The sequence below is a fragment of the Perognathus longimembris genome, chromosome 3 (genome assembly GCF_023159225.1).
Source record: "Perognathus longimembris pacificus isolate PPM17 chromosome 3, ASM2315922v1, whole genome shotgun sequence".
In the NCBI taxonomy this organism is placed as follows: domain Eukaryota; kingdom Metazoa; phylum Chordata; class Mammalia; order Rodentia; family Heteromyidae; genus Perognathus; species Perognathus longimembris.
In genome coordinates this window covers 92332855-92355076 of record NC_063163.1, presented here as the reverse complement: position 1 = coordinate 92355076, position 22222 = coordinate 92332855, and the positions used below count along the sequence as shown (strand labels likewise).

The following is a 22222-nucleotide window of genomic DNA, read 5'->3' as shown; positions in this document are numbered from 1 at the left end:
TGTTAAAATGTTAAACTACAAGACCATTCTAAGATGTGCGACATCTGCAGTATTGCTGAATTATGAATTAGGAAAGAAATGGTGTCTTGTTTACCTCCTATTTAATGTAGACTTGCAAAGCCCAAAGTAGAAGGATGGACGTCATTGTGGTTTAGGGAAAAGTCTGGTCTCAGGAGGTAGTTCAGCTTAGATTTGACTGACTCATAGCTGGGTCCTTGGACGGACATCAGCTTCTTGAACTTCAATTTCTTTTTTCCTCTATGGAGCTAATCTGGTAATGTAGTGCTTATAATGACACTGTCAAATGATATAAAGTTTTTAGCTCATACATGGTGCACATCAAATAATGGGGAGTATTAGTAGCTCATTAGTAGCACATCTGTGCTAATACTGGGGGCTTAATCTCAGGGCCTCACTCTCACTTGGCTTTTTTGCTTACAACTGGTACTCTGCCATTTGAACCAGCCTCCAGTTCTGGCTTTTTGCTAGTTGATCAGAGATAAGAGTCTTGAGGATCTGTCTCCTGGGCTGACTAAATCTTGATCCTCAAAGATCTCAGCTTCCCAAATAGCTAGGATTATGTGAGCCACTTATGCCCAGATATTATGTTAGTTTATATAAACCCCAAGTTAGTGTATTGTGATTTTAGTCATTAAGGCAGAAAAATTCTTAGTAAATTTAGAGTCTTTACATAAAAGTCATCTTACATTGTTAACTACTCTTTGGTGGTGGATTTTATGAATACTGTTGCTACTGTGGTGGTGGTGATATCCTTTAGCATAAGATGTATATCCTAAATCACTTGATTTGACATCCACTGTGTGATCTGATGGAGCAGGATGCTTAAGTATTAATTAAGGTGGCTGTTTTTTTCCATATAAAGTTTTTAAATTGGCATTTATTAAACTGTATATAGTTTTATCATGACATTTCCATACACGTATATGGTGTATTTTGATCAGAATCCTGTTTTTTCTTATCCCTCTTCTTCCAAGATGGCTATTTTTTATGTCTTTATTGACACATTGAGTAACTTATCTTTGATTTTTTTTTTTTTTTTTTTTTTGCCAGTCCTGGGCCTTGGACTCAGGGCCTGTGCACTGTCCCTGGCTTCTTTTTGCTCAAGGCTAGCACTCTGCCACTTGAGCCACAGCGCCCCTTCTGACCGTTTTCTGTATACGTGGTGCTGGGAATGGAACCTAGGGCTTCATGTATGGGAGGCAAGCTCTCTTGCCACTAGGCCATATCCCCAGCCCCTAACTTATCTTTGACATATGATATTTCTAAGTTGTTTTAGCCATATGTAAAGTGAACTTAGAGAACACTGTCAACTCAGAGACTTCAATTTCTTATCATTTACAAGCCATTTGAATGTAAAATAGTTGCTCCAGAATTTTTGTAAGATCAGAGACAGAACTTTTCTGTGTGTGTTGGTTCTGGAGCTTGAACTTGGGACCTGGGCACCATCCCTGAGCTTTTATTTTTCTTCTCAAGGCTAATACTCTTACCATTTGAGCCACAGCTTTACATCCAGCTTTTTTTGGTGGTTGAAAGAAGTTTCACAGACTTTCCTGCTTATATTAGCCTTGAACTGTGATCCTAAGCCTGAGTAGCAAGGATTACAGATGGGAGCCACCAGAACCCTATTCCCATGTTTCTTTTTTTTTTTTGGCCAGTCCTGGGCCTTGGACTCAGGGCCTGAGCACTGTCCCTGGCTTCTTCCCGCTCAAGGCTAGCACTCCGCCACTTGAGCCACAGCGCCGCTTCTGGCCGTTTTCTGTATATGTGGTGCTGGGGAATCGAACCTAGGGCCTCGTGTATCTGAGGCAGGCACTCTTGCCACTAGGCTATATCTCCAGCCCCCCCATGTTTCTTTTTAACAAAGTAAATTCACTCTCTTTAACTAAGGCAATTCTTTTTTAACATAACCAATAACTCAGCAAAAACTGCCAGTGTGTTATGGACTTGTGGGTAATCTATTGGTGACTGACTATAAATAGGGAGACCATTGTCCTTAGATAACAAGCTAATTAATTTACATATGAATTTGTCATTGGAAATGCTGAGCTGCAGAACTATTTCTACTATGGCATGACCAGTTGAAAGCAGAAGTTAATAAAAATAAATGTCGGGGCTGGGGATATGGCCTAGTGGCTAGAGTGCTTGCCTCCTATACATGAAGCCCTGGGTTCGATTCCCCAGCACCACATATACAGAAAACGGCCAGAAGTGGCACTATGGCTCAAGTGGCAGAGTGCTAGCCTTGAGATAAAAGAAGCCAGGGAATAGTGCTCAGGCCCTGAGTCCAAGCCCCAGGACTGGCAAAAAAAAAAAAAAAAAAAAAATGTCTTCTACCAGATGGATGATCTTTCTTGGATCACATCCAAAGGAATTTTAGTTCTATGAAGAAAATAATTTCTTTTGATACATATCTCAAGTGCCATCTAAAATGAGTACCTCTCTTGAAATTGAATTATTGTTTAGCAAAATATCTTTTAAAAAAGGGAACTTTTGCAGTTGGCATGCTTTCATTTTTTTGATTTTAAGAAATATTTCAAACTATCATGTTAGCATCTGAGAGATCTATTATTAATTGAATGTCTGATCTTACCAAAATTTGTCACTTAAAGGTATCTGTTAGCATATTTGAAATATGTATGTGTGGACCAATTTGATATTATGTGGGACAAGAAAACTTTGGAATTTTTTCAAGTCTCTGGAATTCTTTCTTAGATTCTACATGTATAAAGACATATTTCTAAACTTTTTACAAAACACTGAAAATTTAGAAGTAGTTCGTTCTTGTCTTTTTGAGATCTTACTGCATTCTAAATACTGCTTTCATTTGCAATTATCAGGAATAGGTAGTGCCGAAATACAATTGCTGTTTTATTTTTAGTTTCCATGCCTTCATGGCAGGAGGTGTCAATTAATTTTTCTGATAATTCCTATGCACTGTTCTTGCCACCAAAGGCTAGAAACTTCATTTTTTTGTTCACATTCCAAATCTAGTGCTTTTGGATATTACGGTTATTCTTAGTACAGAAGTGCTTTTTTTCTCTCCAGGAGCTGTATTTCTGAGATTACTTGACCTAACATTAGAGTACTGATTCATTTTAAGTAAGAAATATTACAACAGAATTGGTTATTTTATATGCCTAAGCAGCAATTCTTAGTTAAAAGGATTCAGAGTATTGAAAACTAACTTACTTTGTAAGTTTATGAGTCATTATCAATCAGACTAGTAGAAAACTCAAAGCTTGAGAGCAATTCTTAGATTCACATTTTTCTTTTTGAGACAGAGTTTCACTCTGTAGCCCAGGCTAACTTAGAATTTAGGATCCTCTTGTCTCAGCCACCAGAGTGCTGAGATTACAGGCATATACCAGCATGTTCAGCTGAGAGTTAAATATAAACATATGGCTCTTTTAGGCAGGTTTGCTTTTAGAAATTGAGTTTTTCCTTGTGAAATAATTAAGAATTGCATTTTAGAGGTTGGAAGAGTGGTTATGTTGTAGAGCCATAGCCAGTGAGCAAAAACAGCAGGTACTGAGTTCCAGTCCCTATCTGGGACCTAAACAAGAAAAGAATTACATTTTAGCCAGAAGAATTCAAACTCTACTACTTTTTAAGTTATTTGGTGATAAAACGTATCTTGTATCCTGGACAGTTCAGTTGAGTATTTTATAAATAAATGTTTTTACAGTTTATAACAGTATGAAAATATTATGACAATATAATGATATGATTAGAGATTTTAGATGCTGGTTAGTTAATATTGTTATGTTGTGTTCTTCATTTTTAGAAAAGTTCACTTTGTGTATTGGCTGCCAAGAAAAAAAAAGCAGAAATAGTTACTTGAATATTTAGGAAAAATTGATGATGCTAAATGTTGTATGAGTCAGTGATTTTGTATTTTCTCAAGATGAAAGTCAAGCTGGTTTTCTAGGTGGCTCTATGTGACCATATGCTACTAGATTTAATCAAGACTATTCTGGAAAAGGCACAAACTAAAGAAAGTGTGAATTGGAAAAGGAAACACATATGCTTTTGTGTAGTTTTAAAGCAAGAGCATTCCTTTGAAAGCAGGAGAGAATAATAGTAATCCTGACTTTCTCAAGTTTTGGTTAAAGACATTAAAGAAAGGAATTCAATGCTCTCTTATCCTTTTTAAGGACAAGATCTTGGTGTGGTCTCCTGGGAATCCTGTTTGATTCCTTTTAGAAGAGGGAGCCAATGATCATTTCTTTTAGGAAACTGCTGAAAGTTCAGTTTGAGAAAATACCCAAGTACTACATTCACAATGTAAAGATGTGTACACATGTAATGTATACTTCTGATTCTTCCCATGAGGTATGTAGAACCTGACCGAAAGCAAAATGTAAGGAAATATAAAATACAAACATTTTTCTAGACAGAATATCTCTACTTTTAACATTTAGTACATTTAGAGTTTTAATGCTTTAGAATAGGTTGCTCAACTCAAAATAGGAAGAGTAAACATTTCTCAGCAGATAGAAGGACTTGCTTACCACTTGAAGGGAATTCTACAAAATCTTGAAATTTCAGTTGCATAGCTGGGCACTGATAGCTTATGCCTGTAACTCTAGCTACTTAGGATAGAGATCTGAGGATCATGGTTTGAAGCCACCCCTTGCAAGAGAATCCACACTGTGGCCCAAAGTGGTTGAGTGCTAGCCTTGAGCAAAAGAGCTCAGGAACAGCACCCAGGCCCTGCGTTCAAGCCTCAGTCCAGGACTGGACACACACACACCCACTCAGTAGTATAAATCAATAATGCAAATGGAGATTTTTATTTCCTTTTTCCTAAAATCTCTTATATATTTAGAGCTTTGGTTTAGTAGGAATTAATATCTATTCATAATTCTTTTGCTGAGTGTCTGCATTTGTAATTTCAGAACTACTCATGAATTCCTGTTTGGTGCTCTTGCTGAATTGGTTGATAATGCAAGGTATGTACTCTGCTAGCATATAAACTGCTTGGAATGGAAACTTTGGATCACTGTGACCTTTGCTCTCTGAAGACTTGAGAAGAAGACATTTCTGTAGTAGCTGCAACTCCCAACGGGCCTGTTAGCAACAAAAATTTTTACTAGCACATTAATTGGCACTTCCATTTTGTTTCTTGATTAGCTTAAATTTGCTCATTATTATTTCTGTCCTAGCCTAAAAATAGTCAATGTCATCTCCCTAACCACCTTCCTTTGTGTATTAGAGTTTAATAATTGTGAAAAGCAAAGAAATATGATAGAAACAGGAGGCAAACTAATGGGACAGATGAGCTGTGATTTTAATTTGTGTTTCTAAGGCAGTTCACTAATGAATGCGTGTGTGTGTGTGTGTGTGTGTAACTAGGCCAGAGTTTTGTATCTTCCCAGAACATCATTGTTAGGAGCTGTACTTGGAAGGAATCACTCTTTAGCACTGTTAATAGTTCTTAGTGATAGATGCATATAAATGTCACTGTAGAAAGACTAAATACAAGTTGGGATTCATTCATAGTCCAAGATCTTAGTCAATAAATATTTTATTTTTGGCTATCCTATGAAAACACTGTCTTGGAGTTCTTATTCTTGAATATGGAAATAACATTCAAGCATGCAACTTATTGGCCATTCCTGACTATGCAGGAAGAGGAGGATAAGAGTTCATAGTATTTTGAAATCATTTCTGAGTGAACTTGCTTATAGTTGCCAATGCCTGTACAATTAACTTGATTGATATTTCATATTCTCTTTTGGCTCTTGCCTTTCTCTTTGCAGAGATGCTGATGCCACCAGAATAGATATTTATGCTGGTAAGTCTCACCTTAAACTTTTCTTCTAATGTCCAGTTCTTAATAAGTACCCAAGAAGATGAGAAATAATTGGTTTCTGGAGTCTGGGAAATGGCAAAATCTCTTTGATATAGGTAGAAACAGGCCAAAGCTCATCAGACATGTCATGGAAACCAAGAATATTGGTTTGGAAACTTAGCAGTAGATCTCCTAATCTGTGTGCATGAAGCACCAGTAGAATTGTGGGCTTATGGAGTCGAATAGCGAGGACTGAAATGACTGAGTTCTGGTTTTCTTGCTGGAAAGGGAGATTTTGTTGGGGTTTTTCTCCTGCCATGCTTGGTAAACAACGGTCCGAGCCAGAGTGTAGCTGGTATCCATTGCAGAAAAGAGCTGCCAGTGAGGTAGCACTGGTTTTGCCTCAGGTAACCCTGTCCTTGATAGGAAGGAATGTGTAGTTTGAGTTGGAACCTATAACAGCTGCTTTTTGATTGTTTTATAGCAAGATCTTCTCTTTTTTCCTAGAATAGTTGAAACAATGAAAAAAATCCTTAGTTACTATTTTTTTTGTGCCGGTCCTAGGGCTTGAACTCAGGGCCTGGGTACTGTCCTTGAGCTTCTTTTGCTCAAGGATAGCACTTACCACTTGAGCCACAGTCTGGCTTTTTGGTAGTTTAGTGGAGATAAGAGTCTCACAGACTTTCTTGCCCAAGCTGGCTTTGAGCTGTGATCCTCAGATTTGGCTGGCCTTTTATTTATTTTTAATAGTTTGTTGTTTGGTATTTGTACCAACACCATTTTTGGTCATTTAAACATTAAAAATCTAGAGACAGAATAGAGGAAGACAGCTCTTAAACCCAGTTAGACTGGTATGACTTATCCTAACACTTCTTGAAATCTGTCGAGAAGTGTGTGTATGTGTGTGTGTGTGTGTGTATTTATAGAGTTACCTATATCTACATGTATATACACACACTGTATAGTGGGAAATGTACTTGGGACTGAGGTTTGAACTCAAGGCGTTTTGCTTGCTAAACAGCTGCTCCATCACTTGAGTCATGTCCTTAGCCCTTTTGCTTTAATTTTGGGGATAGGCTTTGTGTTTTTGCTAACATAGACCAATGTGATCCTCCTATTTTTGGTTTCTACATAACTGGAATGGCAGGTGCATACCACCACACCCAACTATTGGTTGAGATGAGGTCACGCCTATTTCCCAGCCAACCTCAACTTGTGTCCCTTCTCATGTCTGCCTCCCAATTAGCTAGGATTGTAGCTGTGAGCCACTGCACTTGGCTGAGGTCGTATTTTAAATAACATTGTCTTGCTTCTGAAAGTCTGTGTGTTTTATGTGTTACACAGTGTTATATAGTTATATAGTTATCAGCCCCTCTTCATGAACTCACTTGATGATTGGGAACAAGTACACAAGTAATAGTTCTCAAACCTTTAATGTCACATAATTATGGAGAAGCTCCAGATAGATCCGGAAGTTCTCATGTATAAAGTGCTTGAAACAGGTCTAGTGGCAAGAGTACGTGCCTCGTACACATGAAGCCCTAGGTTCGATTCCTCAGCACCACATATATAGGGGGGAAAAACGGCCAGAAGTGGCACTATGGCTCAAGTTGGCAGAGTACTAGCCTTGAGCAGAAAGAAGCCAGGGACAGTGCTCAGGCCCTGAGTTCAAGCCCCAAGACTGGCCAAAAAATAAATAAAATACTTGGAACAAAGAAAATATTCAGAACATGTACATATCAGCTACACTTCTTCAATTCTGAAAGTCCTCTGTTGAAAAGTGGTCCCACCTTTGAGACAGGGTCTCACTTTGTGACGCTATTTAGATTTAGAAACAGGAAAAAGTGGTACAACAGAAGAATGTTAAGAAGGTTAGTAAAGACAGTGCCTTTTCAACCTGCACCTGAATGTGCTTTCAACAATGGTAGCAGTTACTTTGAAAAGAACAGAGGCTGTTTTAAACATTGCACAGGTGATGAGGCAGAGAAAAGTGGGCCTTCACTCCAAAGATGTATGATATCAGCAACACATACTCATACCTGAGTATTTGGAAGAACATTAAAAGAAAAGATTATCTCCCCCCATGCCACCTTCAGTGGGTGGATTTCTACAAGAAAATATAGTTCTTGTTGTTCAGAATGATGCACAACAGTTGGATTTTAACTTAATTGAAAAATGCCCAGTGCTCATTTGTTCTGAGCTTAGTGTTCCTCCTGTTGTGCTTTGGGAAATGTAGAGTGCATGAGATTAGGCCTTTGCTCTAATTAGGTCTTGGTCTCTAATTGGAGGGACAATTAACACACTACAAATGATTAGAAAATGGTAACTAGATCTTAAGGGAACAGTCGAGGTAGTTAAGGATTAAATGGTGTGATGGAAGCAGAAAGCAGCATAGTATTTTGAGATTGCAAGTATTGGTGGAGGTATCCTGAACTTCACACTTTACCTCACACTTTACCTCAGTGCCTAACTGCATTCAAAGGAAAGATAAAAGCAATGGGATCATAATCTTTTATAGTTCTAGTGAGGAAAAGTATTGTCTTATCTCCTGTTCAGAAACTGGATTGACATTGAACCTGGGAAGCTCATCAAATAATCTAAGAAGGGCAAGCTGAGCATGATACCACAACTGTAATCTTAGCAGTAGGAGGCTGAGGCAGGAAGATGGTGAATTTCAGTCCAGCTTGAACTAAATAGTTAGACCTGTTTTAAACAAAAAGCCCAGCAACAACAAACAAGCAAGCAAACAAAAAACACAACAAGCTAGGAAGAGAAAGGAGCCAGTCTTTCAAAGTACAGAGGTATTCACTTACCCAAAGTATTATTAGTTACAACCTGACCGTGAAGATGTGCCTGCCTGTTACATGAGGATTCTGAGTTTTGTTTAGTGCAGGTTCTGGGGCTTGAACTCAGGGCTTGGACACTCTCTTGAGTGTTTTTTTTTTTTTCTCCCCCGCCTCCCACCCCCCGGCAATTGAGCCATAGCTCTACTTCCATGAGATAAAGAGTCTTGTGGACTTTCCTGTCTGGGCTAGCTTTGAACTGTGATTCTCTGATCTCAGCCCCCTGAGCAGCTAGGATTACAGGCATGAGCCATTGGTGCCTGGCCTAGATTCTGAGTTTTTATTGACTTTTTTTTTTTTTGGCCAGTCCTGGGCTTTGGACTCAGGGCCTGAGCACTGTCCCTAGCTTCTTTTTGCTCTGCCACTTGAGCCATAGTGCCACTTCTGGCCATTTTCTATATATGTGTTGCTAAGTAATCGAACCCAGGGCTTCATGTATACAAGGCAAGCACTCTTGCCACTAGGCCATATTCCCAGCCCCTTTATTGACTTTTTCATCTTTCTGGGAGCGTTAGTAACCTGCCTTCTCTAAGAGGGATCACTTTTGTGATCCAAGACGATAGTAAGTGGAGACTAAACAAAGGTGAAATAACCAATTCTGCTCATTTGGAGTATGTGAAGTTTAAGACTACAGAATAAAAATGAAGAACTTGCATGTCATTTCATAACAGCTTCTGTAAAGGACACCATTATTTATCATTTACAACTTTGACTTAGAGCTCTGTTTCATATCTCTTTTTACTTTCTTTTTTCTTTTCATTTGAGACGGTGTCAGTATGTAGCCCAGGCTGGCCTCAAAGTCAAGATCCTCTTATCACACTCTCCTAAGTACTGGAAGTTCAGGTTGTACACCACTATACCTGTCTCTTCACCTATTTCCAACTCAGCAGGAGTTAAATGGAGGGGTATCAGGTTTGGCTGGAGAAGCTAGACTGACAAGTGTTTAGAGGAGTTTAGAAGTGCAGCCCTTTGCTGGTGTGCTTGACCATAATCATAACACTTGAGAGTCTGAGGCAGAAGCATCACAAGTTCAAAACCAACACAGAGAGTCCCAGTAAACCTGAACTACATAGTGAGATCCTGTGTCAAAAAAGAAATTTAAAAGTTCAGTTTTCCACCTAGTTCTGATAACCTTGCATAGCTGCCATCAGGACCTGAAACAGTTGTGAAGAAGCCAATTTGGCTTTTTCTTCTTGTTTCCAAGAGGTACCTGTGGAAGGGCGCATACAACCCCAGCTGCTTTTATACTTTCCTTGATTTAGAATTTCTCATCCATCCTGATTTTTTTGTTGGAAGCTTTAGGAATCACTCAGTTGATTGGTCAAATAGCAACTGTTAAGGAATGAATAGTGGAATGTCTGAGGAGATAGTTTTGAGCAGGGATTCCTGCTGAGTTTTCTTGCTGGAGCTACATCAGTGTTTCTTAAAGGGTGTTTCACCCCATGAACATTTCAATACCTAGAAAAAAATGTAAATTCTCAGACCCTACCTTAGATCTGTGCAGTCAGACTAAGGTCCAACCCAGAGTGTGTCTTTTTACAAGCTCTTCTTAGATTCTGAGGCACATTATGTTTTGCTCTTGTGGATTCTTGCCCCAGCTTCTCCTTTAGTTAACTCTCCCATCCTTTATCTCCTCTGCTGCAGAGTGACAGAAATTAGAATTCATTAGACTACAAACTCCATGAAGATATCAGGCACATCTATCTGTATTGGTCACTGTTCTTATCCCTACCATAGAATGTTTTTAGTAGTCATTGTATAAAGAGTGGTTTACATGTACCTCACCACCACATGAAGACACCATACTGTTTATAAATTGAAGTTAATTCTGAATTATCTAGTCTCTCCGGACCTGGACACTCCTGAACATTTACAGTCATTATATGGTCTTAACATATGGTCTCTTAACTCTTGTAAAATACATTTTTTTTTTTTTTTGCCAGTCCTGGGCCTTGGACTCAGGGACTCAGGGCCTGAGCACTGTCCCTGGCTTCCTTTTTGCTCAAAGCTAGCATTCTGCCACTTGAGCCACAGCGCCACTTCTGGCCGTTTTCTGTATATGTGGTGCTGGGGAATCGAACCCAGGGCCTCATGTATACGAGGCAAGCTCTCTCGCCACTAGGCCATATCCCCAGCCCTGTAAAATACATTTTTAAAAAGTCCTTGAGCCACTGTTAAGTGATGATTGTGCTGAAACAGCTTGCAAGGCTTAGAAAGTAGCTTCTTAGGTACTTCAAGGAATGCCAGTAATCTTGGGGACTTTTCAGATGTATTTGGTATGAGCCAATTTCAAGATCCTAGAGTTTCATGTACTTTTTATGGCATTGTGTATGCAAATGGCTCTAAGCTAAAGTTAGAACTCTACTGCCAGCAGACTCTATGCTTGAATCTCAATATAGCATTTTGCTTCTGCCAGATGGAAACACTGATATTTCCCCCCTACTTTTCTTGTATTTGTTCTTGCTTACCACATCTCATTTGGACTCTCTAGTAACAGGAGACATTGTAATGAGGAGAAATTTTCTTACTAGTAGTGCTTCCAGGAAGACCCTCCACCCTGAACTTTCAAGAGGCACTTGAGATGCGTGTTCAGCTTCCTGAACACTAAGATACTTGAAAATCTCTGTGGTTTATAGCCCTTTCAAATAGCATTTTAAAATTATTTTAACCAGTCTATTTGCCAGGGGGCAATAATAACTCACTTGAGTTTTTGGCCTGAGGGGAGGACAAAGAGCATTTAAAAGAGATGTGCCAGCAGTAATAGTTGTACAGGGTTGGTGTGAGAATAAGAAAAAAAAAGTCCTCTGTTATGAATGAGGCTCCAAATACCCTTAGGCTTGTCCTTTTTATACTTAAAGATTTCCTTCCTTTTTAGTAGCAGTGCTACTTTTGTCCCTGTGCCAAGCAGTGGACCATGAACAGCAAGTTGTACTTGGGTGGTTGATGTTAGCTAAGCTAGTCTGGATCCCCTGCTTCCACCTCTGCTTTAGTCTTTCTTTCATAATTATTTCTGATTCTAAGACTAGCACCTACTATTAAGTCAAAATGTACTTTGGAAACTAGTCTAACACCTTCCCTGTTTGGGAATCTCTTCTTCATTGTCTTTGACATGCCAGACCCAGGCTGCTTTGGGTTACCACATGTTGCTACAGGAGACATCTGCTGAGAGAAGTACTTCATCTTCCCACTGAAATGGCAGCCACTTCTTTCTTGTTAGCCAGGAAGTCTTATCATGGCTGTTGGATCTTATTTCCAGAGGACTGTTGTAATCAGACAGGTCCAGCCACACTGTACCTTGTATCATTTCACCCCCTTTCAAGGACCCATTGCTAGTAGGAAAAGTGATGAGTACAAATTAGCCCCCAAGTTGTAGTTGTCCTGGAGAAGAGCATATATTAATGTCATATAGTAATTCTTTTAGATGGTAGCTGCTTCCATTGTGTCATATCATGATCCGCTTCATCCTTTTTACTAAAGGCTTTCCCAGATTTAAGTCGCAAAGTAAAAGGGATACCCTCTGAATTTGAACAGCATGTAGTAGAGTACTTTACTGAGTATGGAGTCCATGGCATAGGGCAGATGTGATAGTAATCCAGGCTAAGAGACAAGGCTGACTGATGTTATATGTGAAATTGCACATATTCAGTGGGCCCCGGTATGGGTATATGCTGGACTAGGTAGTACATACCACCTTCTTAAGATTCTCTCAAATCTTTGTTATACATTGGCATTAGAACAACTTTGGGATGAGATTCATATCCTGAAGAGTTTTGAAATTCACATCATCTAGGACAGGAGAAGCTAGATTTGACCTGACCCTTTTGTACTAAGTTTCACATTGATTCTTCTTTGGTTCATACCCATGGTGCTGACCTCTAGTGAAGAACAGCCTACTAATGGCAGCTTCTTTTTATAGAAAGACGAGAGGACCTTCGAGGAGGATTTATGCTTTGCTTTTTGGATGATGGAGCAGGAATGGATCCGAGTAAGTGATGAGATGATTCTTTTTCTTTTGGGGAGGACATAAACCATTTTTATAAAATACTTACTAAATACTTACTAAACTTTGTTTTCTATGGCCTCAGTGTTGCTGTAGGGGAAGTGAGAAACCTGGCAAGTGAGAGACCAGTTGCATCATCTCAAGTTTAATTCCACTGTGTATCTGCTAGGTCCTGCCCTAACATAGGAGATACAATCTGAATGGCAACTTGAAGTCAGATTACTTGTCTCTTGATGTGGTATTCATCTGTTTGCCCAACATTCTGAGGCCAGAAGGATTGAGGTCTCTCCCAGCCTGTTACCATGTTCTGGTAACAGAAAACATGGCACAACAATAGTCCTGACAAGCCATGCCTGTGGCCTCCATGTGCCTCATGGTTGCCAGTTCTCTCGGAGAGAGATTTTAGCACACACACAACCATACCTGGATTTAACAAGGCTTAGACCTTAGACTTTGAGAAGCCTGGGAGATAATTACCAACTTCTCACTTTCTCTTGTGTCTGCCACTTCAGGTGATGCTGCCAGTGTGATCCAGTTTGGGAAGTCAGCCAAGCGAACACCGGAGTCCACTCAGATCGGGCAATATGGGAATGGGTTAAAATCGTAAGTATACTAAAAGCCCGTCATAGGGCTGAACACAAAAACACGTGATGCCCTTACTGTCCTCCCACTAACCCCTCCATGACTGTAACTCTAAAAAATTACAAAGAAGTGATTTGGGAGTAGTTTACCAACTGCTTATCCAGTTCAACATGCTGTACAGAATGAAAAATATAAGCGGTCAAAATAAGCTGTGTGTTTCTCTGAGCATGATGGTCTAGAACTGTGCCTCTCCTTGTACTGAAAATTCTTCTGTGGTTGAGGACATGAGTAGTTCTTTTATGGAATTGGGATACATAGAAGATGGTGAGGGGTTGACTTCATGGTATCAGTGTTTCTGAGGACCTGTTGTATGTCATGCTTTGTGCTAAGTACTGAGGAGCCAGTGTGTGTGAGAAAGAACTCCCCCGGGTGGATGTTATCTTTCATTTCTTGAAAGGCCCTTACCTCATATCTCCAAATCCCCTGAGACCACTCCCTCAACCCTTGGTTCTCACTTGTTTATAAAGTGTTTGGAATATGTTGTTCTGGTTTTGAGTGAAGCCCCAAGAGGAAGGTTTCTATTTCTGAAATGCTCATTTCCAGCTGTACATACCTTTGGATGGAATAAGATTTAGTGGAATTGGAGTGTGTGCAAATGGAATTAGGAGTCACGTTTCCAGTCATGCTGTGAAAATGTGTTGTTTTGTTTGAGAGAGGCTGATGGTTTGATGTGTCAACAATCTTTATTGAGGGGCTGGGGATATGGCCTAGTGGCAAGAGTGCTTGCCTCGTATACATGAGGCCCCGGGTTCGATTCCCCAGCACCACATATACAGAAAATGGCCAGAAGTGGCGCTGTGGCTCAAGTGGTAGAGTGCTAGCCTTGAGCAAGAAGCCAGGGACAGTGCTCAGGCCCTGAGTCCAAGCCCCAGGACTGGCCAAAAAAACAACAACAAACAAACAATCTTTATTGAGCCTCATGTGCCATATGCTTCTGGGGTGGAGGAGAAAGAGAATGCTTCCAAAGAAATCGGGGACTAGGTTCCTGGACTTTGATTTTTCTCTCAAGATTAGAAACCAGATGGTAAAAATAAACATTTACCCTAGTCTGGGCACTGCTGAAAACCCCACATAGGTGGTCTCACTTAATTCTTGTAACCTAGTGATACATAGGGACTATATTCCCATTTTCAAATGAAATGGGGTTTTGTAGGGGTGAAGTGACTTACCCAAAAGTGTAAGCATCTATTTGCACAGCTAGAATATGAAACAGGTCTTTCTAACTGTATTTATATGCTAGAGCTGATGTTCAGTTCATTTCAGTCAGACAAAAGTTCACATCTTGTCTCACCCACTTCTGTAAGCTGTGGTTTCTTTCTTTTTTTTTTTTTTTTAAATAAATAGAGATTATAATACATACCAAATAATTAAAGGTTGCTGTCATTGCTGTGAGAATCCCTAGTCTGGTTTCTAGCTTCTAGCTTCTCAAATCTTTCCATGGCAAGCTCTTATCCTAATTCAGTGGGGATTTTTGTTATTCTTTTTTTGTTATTGTTAATGGTTTTTTGTTGATTCTGGGGCTTGAACTCAGGGTCTAGTGCTCTTGCCCAGCTTTCTTGTTCATGGCTGGTACTTCACCAGTTAAGCAATGCCTCCAGGCCAGCTTTTGCTAGATGGATTCTTACTGACTTTTCTGCCCAGGCTTGCTTTGAACCATGATCTTTCAGAGTAACATGTATAAGCCCCTTGTGCTTAGTATTTAGTGAGTCTTGATAGGATCAAGGGAACTGTATTTTTCCCAGTTGAAGTGAATCATCTGGGAACATTCTCGAGGGATTCTCATACAGGTGATCTAAGTCCTCCTAAAACTGAGGTCTCTCTAGAGTTAGTGGAAACCCTTGATTTCCTATCTGGATTGTGGGTTATCCTCTATGAATCTTATCCTATCAGTTCTTGGGGCTCAGTTTCACTTCTCTAAGTGTATGTCTTTCCTAATCTAGAAAATGAGGTTTTAGCCAGGTAATGGTGGTTTGCACCTATAATCCTAGCTACTCAGGAGGCTGAGATTTGAAGATCATTATTCAAGATTAGCTCAAGCAAGAAAGTCCACGAGATTCGTATCTCCAGTTAACCACCTGAAAACCCGAAGTGGAGCTGTGGCTCAAAGTGGTTGAGTGCTAGCCTTGAGCAAAAGAGCTCAGTTCAGAGACAGCACCCAGGCCCCAAATTCAGGCCCCACAACTGACAAAAAAGGAAGAAAATGAGGTTTTGACATGTGACATTCTTTGTTGTACAGGGAGGTTTGGGAACAAGTGAAATGTGACTCAGAAAGTACATAGAAGACTGGAAAGGAACACTTATAGGTTTCATATTCAGTAGACTTGTGAAGGTTCCATTAAAATGGGAACCATGTAATGTCTGTTGCACTGTGTAACAGTTCAGAAGTTGGAAAAGAGTACCAGGAAAAGGTGACTTGTGAGAAGCAGGGAAACCAGCAGGTTTTGGGGTTCTTGGTATCCAGACTTTATCTATAGTCATCATCAAAGAGGAAAGAAAAGAGAGAGTGTCTTTGCCAGGCTAGAGCAAGCACAGCTTTTTCAGAAAGCAGAGATGTACTTCCTTTTGCTAGTCATAAGCTTTTGGGAACAAAGAGAAATACTGTGAAATTGAAGGAGAAGGAGCCATACCAGCACTTGGGGTGCTGGAGGAGAAGAAGAAACAGGATTTGGCAGCCCCCAGGGCATCTCTAGAAAGTGTCCCAGGAGTTTCCCTGAGTGCTTGGGGAAATGGGGCATGACGTTCATTTGTGTGCTTGGCATGCTGTCTGGTTTGTGTTTGTGCTCAGATGAGAATAACGAGGCTTCCACCTCTGTCATCTCCTGAGGATGTTGTGAGGACTAATAGTGAGATAATAGCCATAAAGCCCCGGAAGCTTCTGAGAAGAAAGAAGCTAAACAGCCTTACTATTGAGTGGGTAGACCTCCCACTGGTGCTTCATGCTTCTGCTCTTCCTCATGCTGCCTCGTAAGGCCTGTCCCTGCTGCCCCCCCCCCCCCCCCCCAAGGATTAATGTAGTTAAGATGGGAGGAAGCTATCAATTCCAGACTTTTTTGCTTCTGGAAGACTCAGTTCTGACCTGCCTGTCCAAAGGAGCTCCAGATGGCAAAGCAGTTCTGAGACAGAGGATGGCTGCGGTTATTAACACATCAGCCAGTCAGTCATAAGTCTCATTGAACACAGTTGTCAAAAGCCCCTGTGTTTGGTTGAGCCTTGGCTTCATTCTGGCTTTTGGAACATACATGAGCATAGGTATTGAACTGTTGGTTCTACCATTTGCTAAGTGGACAGGAAGCGTGTTTTGTTAGTTAAGGAAAGCCAGAATGGGAACTGAATTTGGCCCACATAGAGAGAGGATGTGTTCCTGGTGCCACCTACTGAAATGGCATCTGATGGCATACGGCACATTGTGACCCTCGTGTCTGGGATGAACCCTGAGCTCAAGAGCAGTAAATTGTTTTCCTTGTGATGATAGGCTGAGAATCCAACTAATATGATGCTCATGAGCAGTGGTAAATAACTGGAAAGATGGAAAGATGAAAGATGGAAAGAGAGGCTAAGTATGATTGAGAAAGTTGTAGGTAAAGCCTAGTAATTACAAGCTAGCAGAAAAGCAAAGGAAAGAGTGTTGGCTGAATGAAGACTGATCAGAGCTGCGGATCTCAGTTTAGAGACCTTGAGGAGAGCTCTCAGTTTCAGTCATGTGGCAGGGGTGGGAGTGGGGTTTACTTCTCTTTAGGATGAGCTTTTGAATTCCTGCGAGAATAACCAGTTTTCTCCTTTGGTTTTGTAAAGAGGCTCAATGCGTATTGGGAAAGATTTTATTCTCTTCACCAAGAAAGAAGACACCATGACCTGTCTCTTCCTGTCCCGCACCTTTCATGAGGAAGAAGGCATCGATGAGGTATGTCATTCCCCTTTGGCCTGAATTGCTACTTGCAGATTCCTAGGGCTGCTTGGTTGTAGCACATGGTCATTGTTATGGGACTAGCTGGGCACATGAATTGGGCAGAAGGTAAGGCAGATAATAGCTTAGTGTGAGAGGAAAAATCTCTTTTTTGTGTATGAGCTCATGGGATTTGAACTTAGGGCTTCACATTTGCTAGGCAAGCACTGTACCACTTAAGCCACACCCCCAGTCCATTTTTTAATGGTTTGGGCTGGATTATAATCATGAGCCACTATGAGGGGCAAGAAATCAAATGTGAGAGCACTGAAGTGCTATCTATTTCTGAGAATGAGGCCATCAAGTGGCAGGAACCAAGAGTTGGATTTGCAACTCCTCTAGACCTGCAGCATCCTTTGGATCTCATCTGTGCAAGCTAATACTGCAGAGAGCCGTGTTAGCTGTGAAGAATTTGGAGGGGGAGGGGGGCTGGGAATATGGCCTAGTGGCAAGAGTGCTTGCCTCATATACATGCAGCCCTGGGTTCGATTCCTCAGCACCACATATATAGAAAAGGCCAGAGGTGACATTGTGGCTCAAGTGGCAGAGTGCTAGCCTTGAGCAAAAAGAAGCCAAGGACAGTGTTCAGGCCCCGAGTACAAGTTCCCAGACTGGCCAAAAAAAAAAAAAAAAAAAAGAATTTGGGGGGCTTCCTGAGCGCTGGGTAAAAAATCATAGCTGGTAGTAATAATAGAATAATGGTGTCTTTCTTAGATAATGGTAATTTTGTGCATTGCATTGTGAGTACATTTTCCTTTTTGAGAGAATGTGTTGTTCTGAAACTGCCTGTATCAGAAGCCATAGACCAGACACCTATAGAGCCCAGGCAAGTAGTGAAGTAGACAAGAGAATGGAAAAAAAAATCATTGTGTGCTCAGTAGAAGTGGCAGCTGACTGTTAGTCTCATTTTAGGAGTGGCTGCTACATAGCCCCAAAGATTATTGCTGTGCTAGAAAAATGGCCTAATAATAAATCCAGCGTATTATTTTAAAAACATTTTAGTAATTCACAAGGTAAGCTACCCACATACTCAGTTGCTTCTCTTTGTGGCTGGGTAGCTCAGAGATCTGCGGAGCTGTTTCTTAATTGAGGGAGATAGGAAAGTTGTGTCTGGCCATTGGCTGGACTTAGCTCCCTCTGTCTGTGAGTAATGGAAGTCAGAGCTTGAGGGGGTCTGAGAAGTTTTGTAGAAAGAAAGAGGTCCGTGGCGCAGCTGGTGGAATTCAGCTGGTTGATTAGCTGTGAGTGAATTCATATTGGTTCTGTTGAGATCTAAAATCATATCAAATTAAAAAAATCATAGTAAACTAGTTCATGTCGGAAATGGCAGCCTGTCTTTTCTTACTGTCTTTAGTTAGCAAGCCCATGGATTTTTCCATCTTTTTGGTGCAGTATGTCACTTCATACAGCATACCTGGAGTGAGAGGTATGCTGTAGCAACAAAAAACAAGCTTCCTAGAGAAGGTAGGACAGGAAGGCATAGTGGGGCTGGGGTGTTGAGAAATGTTTCCTGGTAGAGGACTGTTCATGTCAGTGTAAACAGCCTGCTCCAGGCCCTGAAGTCCGGTGAGGGTGGGACTGGTGGTAGCCTCTGGGAACAGGGAGGCTTGACCTCAGGGCTTTGTTGAGTGAGTAGGGTGTGCTAGTGTCAGATGCCTTCACAAAAGTCAGCTTAGAAAGATGGGGCTGTGTGTGAGCATTGAAGTGGGAAGCTGAGAAAGCCTGGCTGTGCTTACCTAGTGAGAATCATAGCAGGTAGGTGAGAGAAATAAAGGATCCACAGGTGACTGATCATTGGAGGAAGAGAAGGGGTTGTGGGTGATTTGAAGGATCTTATGTGGCAGTTGGGGATGGTGTACTATCCAGAGCTGGGGAAGAATGGCAGGGGGCAGTTTGGAAGGGAGAGTATAAGTTTATGTAAGTGAAGTCTGAGTCTGGACTTGGGAAAAGTCTGGGTGCTTGGCTTCTTGATAGTAGATAAGCTCACTTAAAGGAGAGAGGGAAGTGAGAAGAGGACCTGGGATCTGGGCATGCCAACACGGAAAGATCAGGGAGAGGAGAAAGCAGCAAAGGACACAGGGACAACCCAAAAGGTAGGAGGAAAAGCAGGAGCATGTGACATTGAAGCTGAAGGAGAAGTGCCCAGCAGGAGTGATGAGCCTGTGGAAAAGAGTGCCTACAGTCCAAACTGATGCCACTGTCACCCAAGGCTGCTGTTAAGAATGGAGATGAAGATACAGGTTCTCAGAACACAAATGGATCTCACTTCCCTTGGTGGAGAAGCTAGGTTGAAATTTTTTCCTTACTTGGTGCTAGAATGTCACTATTTTGGATTGTACTCTGGTGTGAACTCAGCCAAGATTTCAAAATAAAGATCATAGTTTAGACTCAGTGGAATGTGTCCAAACCAGCCCTGTGGTTGAATGCTTTCAGTAGGAAGCTTCTTAGAAACCAGAAGTATTTCAAAACTCTTGGAGTTTATCACCCTGGCACTTGTGGAGATAGAGTTCCTTTGTCCTAAGGATGGGCCATTTGGTTCAGACCCCTGAGGTACCTCAACTGGTTTGCTGTACAGAGAAATACCCTTCAGCCAGCCTCCGATGGACTCTGCATGGAGATTGGCAGTATTAGGGGGAATAATGTTTGAAGTAGGTGTTCAAGTAAAGATAATACTTTTCAAAAACATTACTTAGAAGCAAAATCAAACTGTACATGTGGAAGAATGTACTCAAATAAATATACATTTGAGAGGATAACTATAAAGTCCACACCCATGCATTTGCCATTATAACAAATGTTAGAAGTTTCCTGTGAACCTCTCACCAATCAGATTCCTAATTTTGCCACTGTAGAAAACACCTCCAGGTCCTTTTGGGGACAATTATCTTCTTTTTTACACAGTTGTCACCTGTATATTTATCTACAATTAGGAGTTTAAGGTTTTAGTTTTATGTAAATGAAGTCATACTGGAAGAATTCTTTCATACTTTCTGTCATGTAACATTATGTTCTTGAGATTTCATCCATGTTTGATGCCAAGTTGTCAGTTTATTCATTTTCATTATCATGTGATATTCTGTATAAATATTTCATTATTTAATATAGCCAGTCTTTAGTGTATATTTAATCATTCCTACACCTGTTTGCAGGTACATTTGTACATTTGTACATTTGTAGGATATAGGATATTTATGCAGGAGTAGAATTGCTGAGTAGTAGATTGTGCATTTTTAGATTCACTAGGTCATTGCAAGTATGTTTTCCTTAGCTGTAAGAGTAAAATTTTTAACCAAATGAAGAAAATAGGTAGGGATATCCCAAGCAGGAACTTGCCCTTGCAGCTGGACATAAACCATTATGAATCTTAGGAGAAGCCACAGAACCTCTGGTGCCAGACTTCAATGCATAGGCCTTAACTCTAGGCTGTATGGAATCACTGGGGAGGGGCAGACTGCTTCCTTTGTGGGAAGGCTGCTGTGGGTCCTTACTCCCAGAGTTCACCTGTGCTTACTCCAAAGGTGATAGTTCCATTGCCCACCTGGAATTCTCGGACCCGGGAACCTGTCACAGACAATGTAGAAAAGTTTGCTATTGAGACAGAACTCATCTACAAGTATTCTCCCTTCCGCACTGAGGAAGAAGTGATGACCCAGTTCATGAAGATTCCTGGGAACAGCGGTAAGGAGGCTTTGAGCCTGCAGCCTATAGAATCTAAGATCTCCAGGGCCAAAAGTGGTATGGGCCAGAGTTGGCTGTCAGAATAGAAGGCTTTCTGTTCCTCAGGAACCCTGGTGATCATTTTTAATCTCAAGCTCATGGACAATGGAGAGCCTGAACTAGACATAGTCTCAAATCCGAAAGATATCCAGATGGCAGAGACCTCCCCAGAGGGAACGTGAGTATGGCTGGGGAAGAGTGGATTGTTTTCAAGAAATGACTTGAGAGAGGGGAGAGCTCCTCCTCTGGATTTCTCTTTGTGCCTGCATCACAGCTGTTGGAGCTGAGAGCTGCCGCCTATATGGGGCACCTGTGCTGGGGACATGACAAGGTGTACTGCCTTGGTTGTTACTCATTTGTGTTCATTGTAGGACAAATGACATCGCTCTTTTCTGCCTCCAGGAAGCCAGAAAGGCGCTCTTTCCGTGCCTATGCTGCTGTGCTCTATATTGATCCCCGAATGAGGATATTTATCCATGGACACAAAGTGCAGACCAAGAGGCTCTCCTGCTGCCTGTACAAGCCCAGGTAGGGGCCTGCCCTGCCTCGGTTTAGGCTGAGGACAGGGCCTGGCTGCGTTTTGAGAGTGGTGCACTCTGAGTGAGGGACTCTCACTGATGTTTGCATTTGGTCAGCTTTTGATTTGCCAGAGTCAATTCTGGGTCCTGAGGGAGGGGCAGAGGTGATGGGTCAACTGTAGCATTTGGCTGGCTGACCCTTCTGAGCATACTGCCTTCTGAGATGTGGAAAGTGGCATGGTGAGCTCTTAGGGCAATGCTACATAGAAAAGTTAAAAGAGCCTCCCAATGGAGGCTTGTTTCTGATGTGAGATTAACAACACTGAGTGAATAGCAAAAACACAGTAAGGAATTGGATCTTTTTGGTAAAATAAGTTTGGATTTGCTTCATCACAAGGGGTCAGGGCAGCACAGCATGGAAAGAAGTTGCTCAGGCTGGCTACTGGCCTCCGGCTCCTGGGCCCTTAGGTTCCTTTTTCCATTGTTCAGGATGTACAAGTACACATCAAGCCGTTTCAAGACCCGTGCAGAGCAGGAGGTGAAAAAAGCAGAGCATGTAGCTCGGATTGGTAATGCTGCTCCCTATGTTGGGGGAGGGCATGGGTGAGTGGGGCTCATGTGGGGGGTCCAGCCACGGACAAGACTGTTCTTCAGAACTAGTTCCCCTGTAATTCTTTCCTCATGTCCAACCCCCTGAGAACTTCTCTCATGTCCAACCCCCTGAGAACTTCTCTCCGGATTTGG

The 22222-nt window shown here is 41.4% G+C and overlaps 1 protein-coding gene across 2 annotated transcripts in view; it reads left to right on the top strand.

Annotated features, from left to right (window-relative positions):
• Morc2 (MORC family CW-type zinc finger 2) overlaps positions 1 to 22222 on the top strand; it is a 57891-nt gene that overhangs the window by 19709 nt on the left and 15960 nt on the right. For both annotated transcript variants that reach the window (XM_048343308.1, XM_048343307.1), the window contains 9 exons: positions 4920 to 4973; positions 5784 to 5818; positions 12575 to 12643; positions 13171 to 13261; positions 17093 to 17201; positions 20762 to 20921; positions 21027 to 21138; positions 21363 to 21488; positions 21968 to 22047. In XM_048343308.1, coding sequence (XP_048199265.1) covers positions 4920 to 4973; positions 5784 to 5818; positions 12575 to 12643; positions 13171 to 13261; positions 17093 to 17201; positions 20762 to 20921; positions 21027 to 21138; positions 21363 to 21488; positions 21968 to 22047 — 836 coding nt within the window. The remainder of the gene's footprint in view (positions 1 to 4919; positions 4974 to 5783; positions 5819 to 12574; positions 12644 to 13170; positions 13262 to 17092; positions 17202 to 20761; positions 20922 to 21026; positions 21139 to 21362; positions 21489 to 21967; positions 22048 to 22222) is intronic.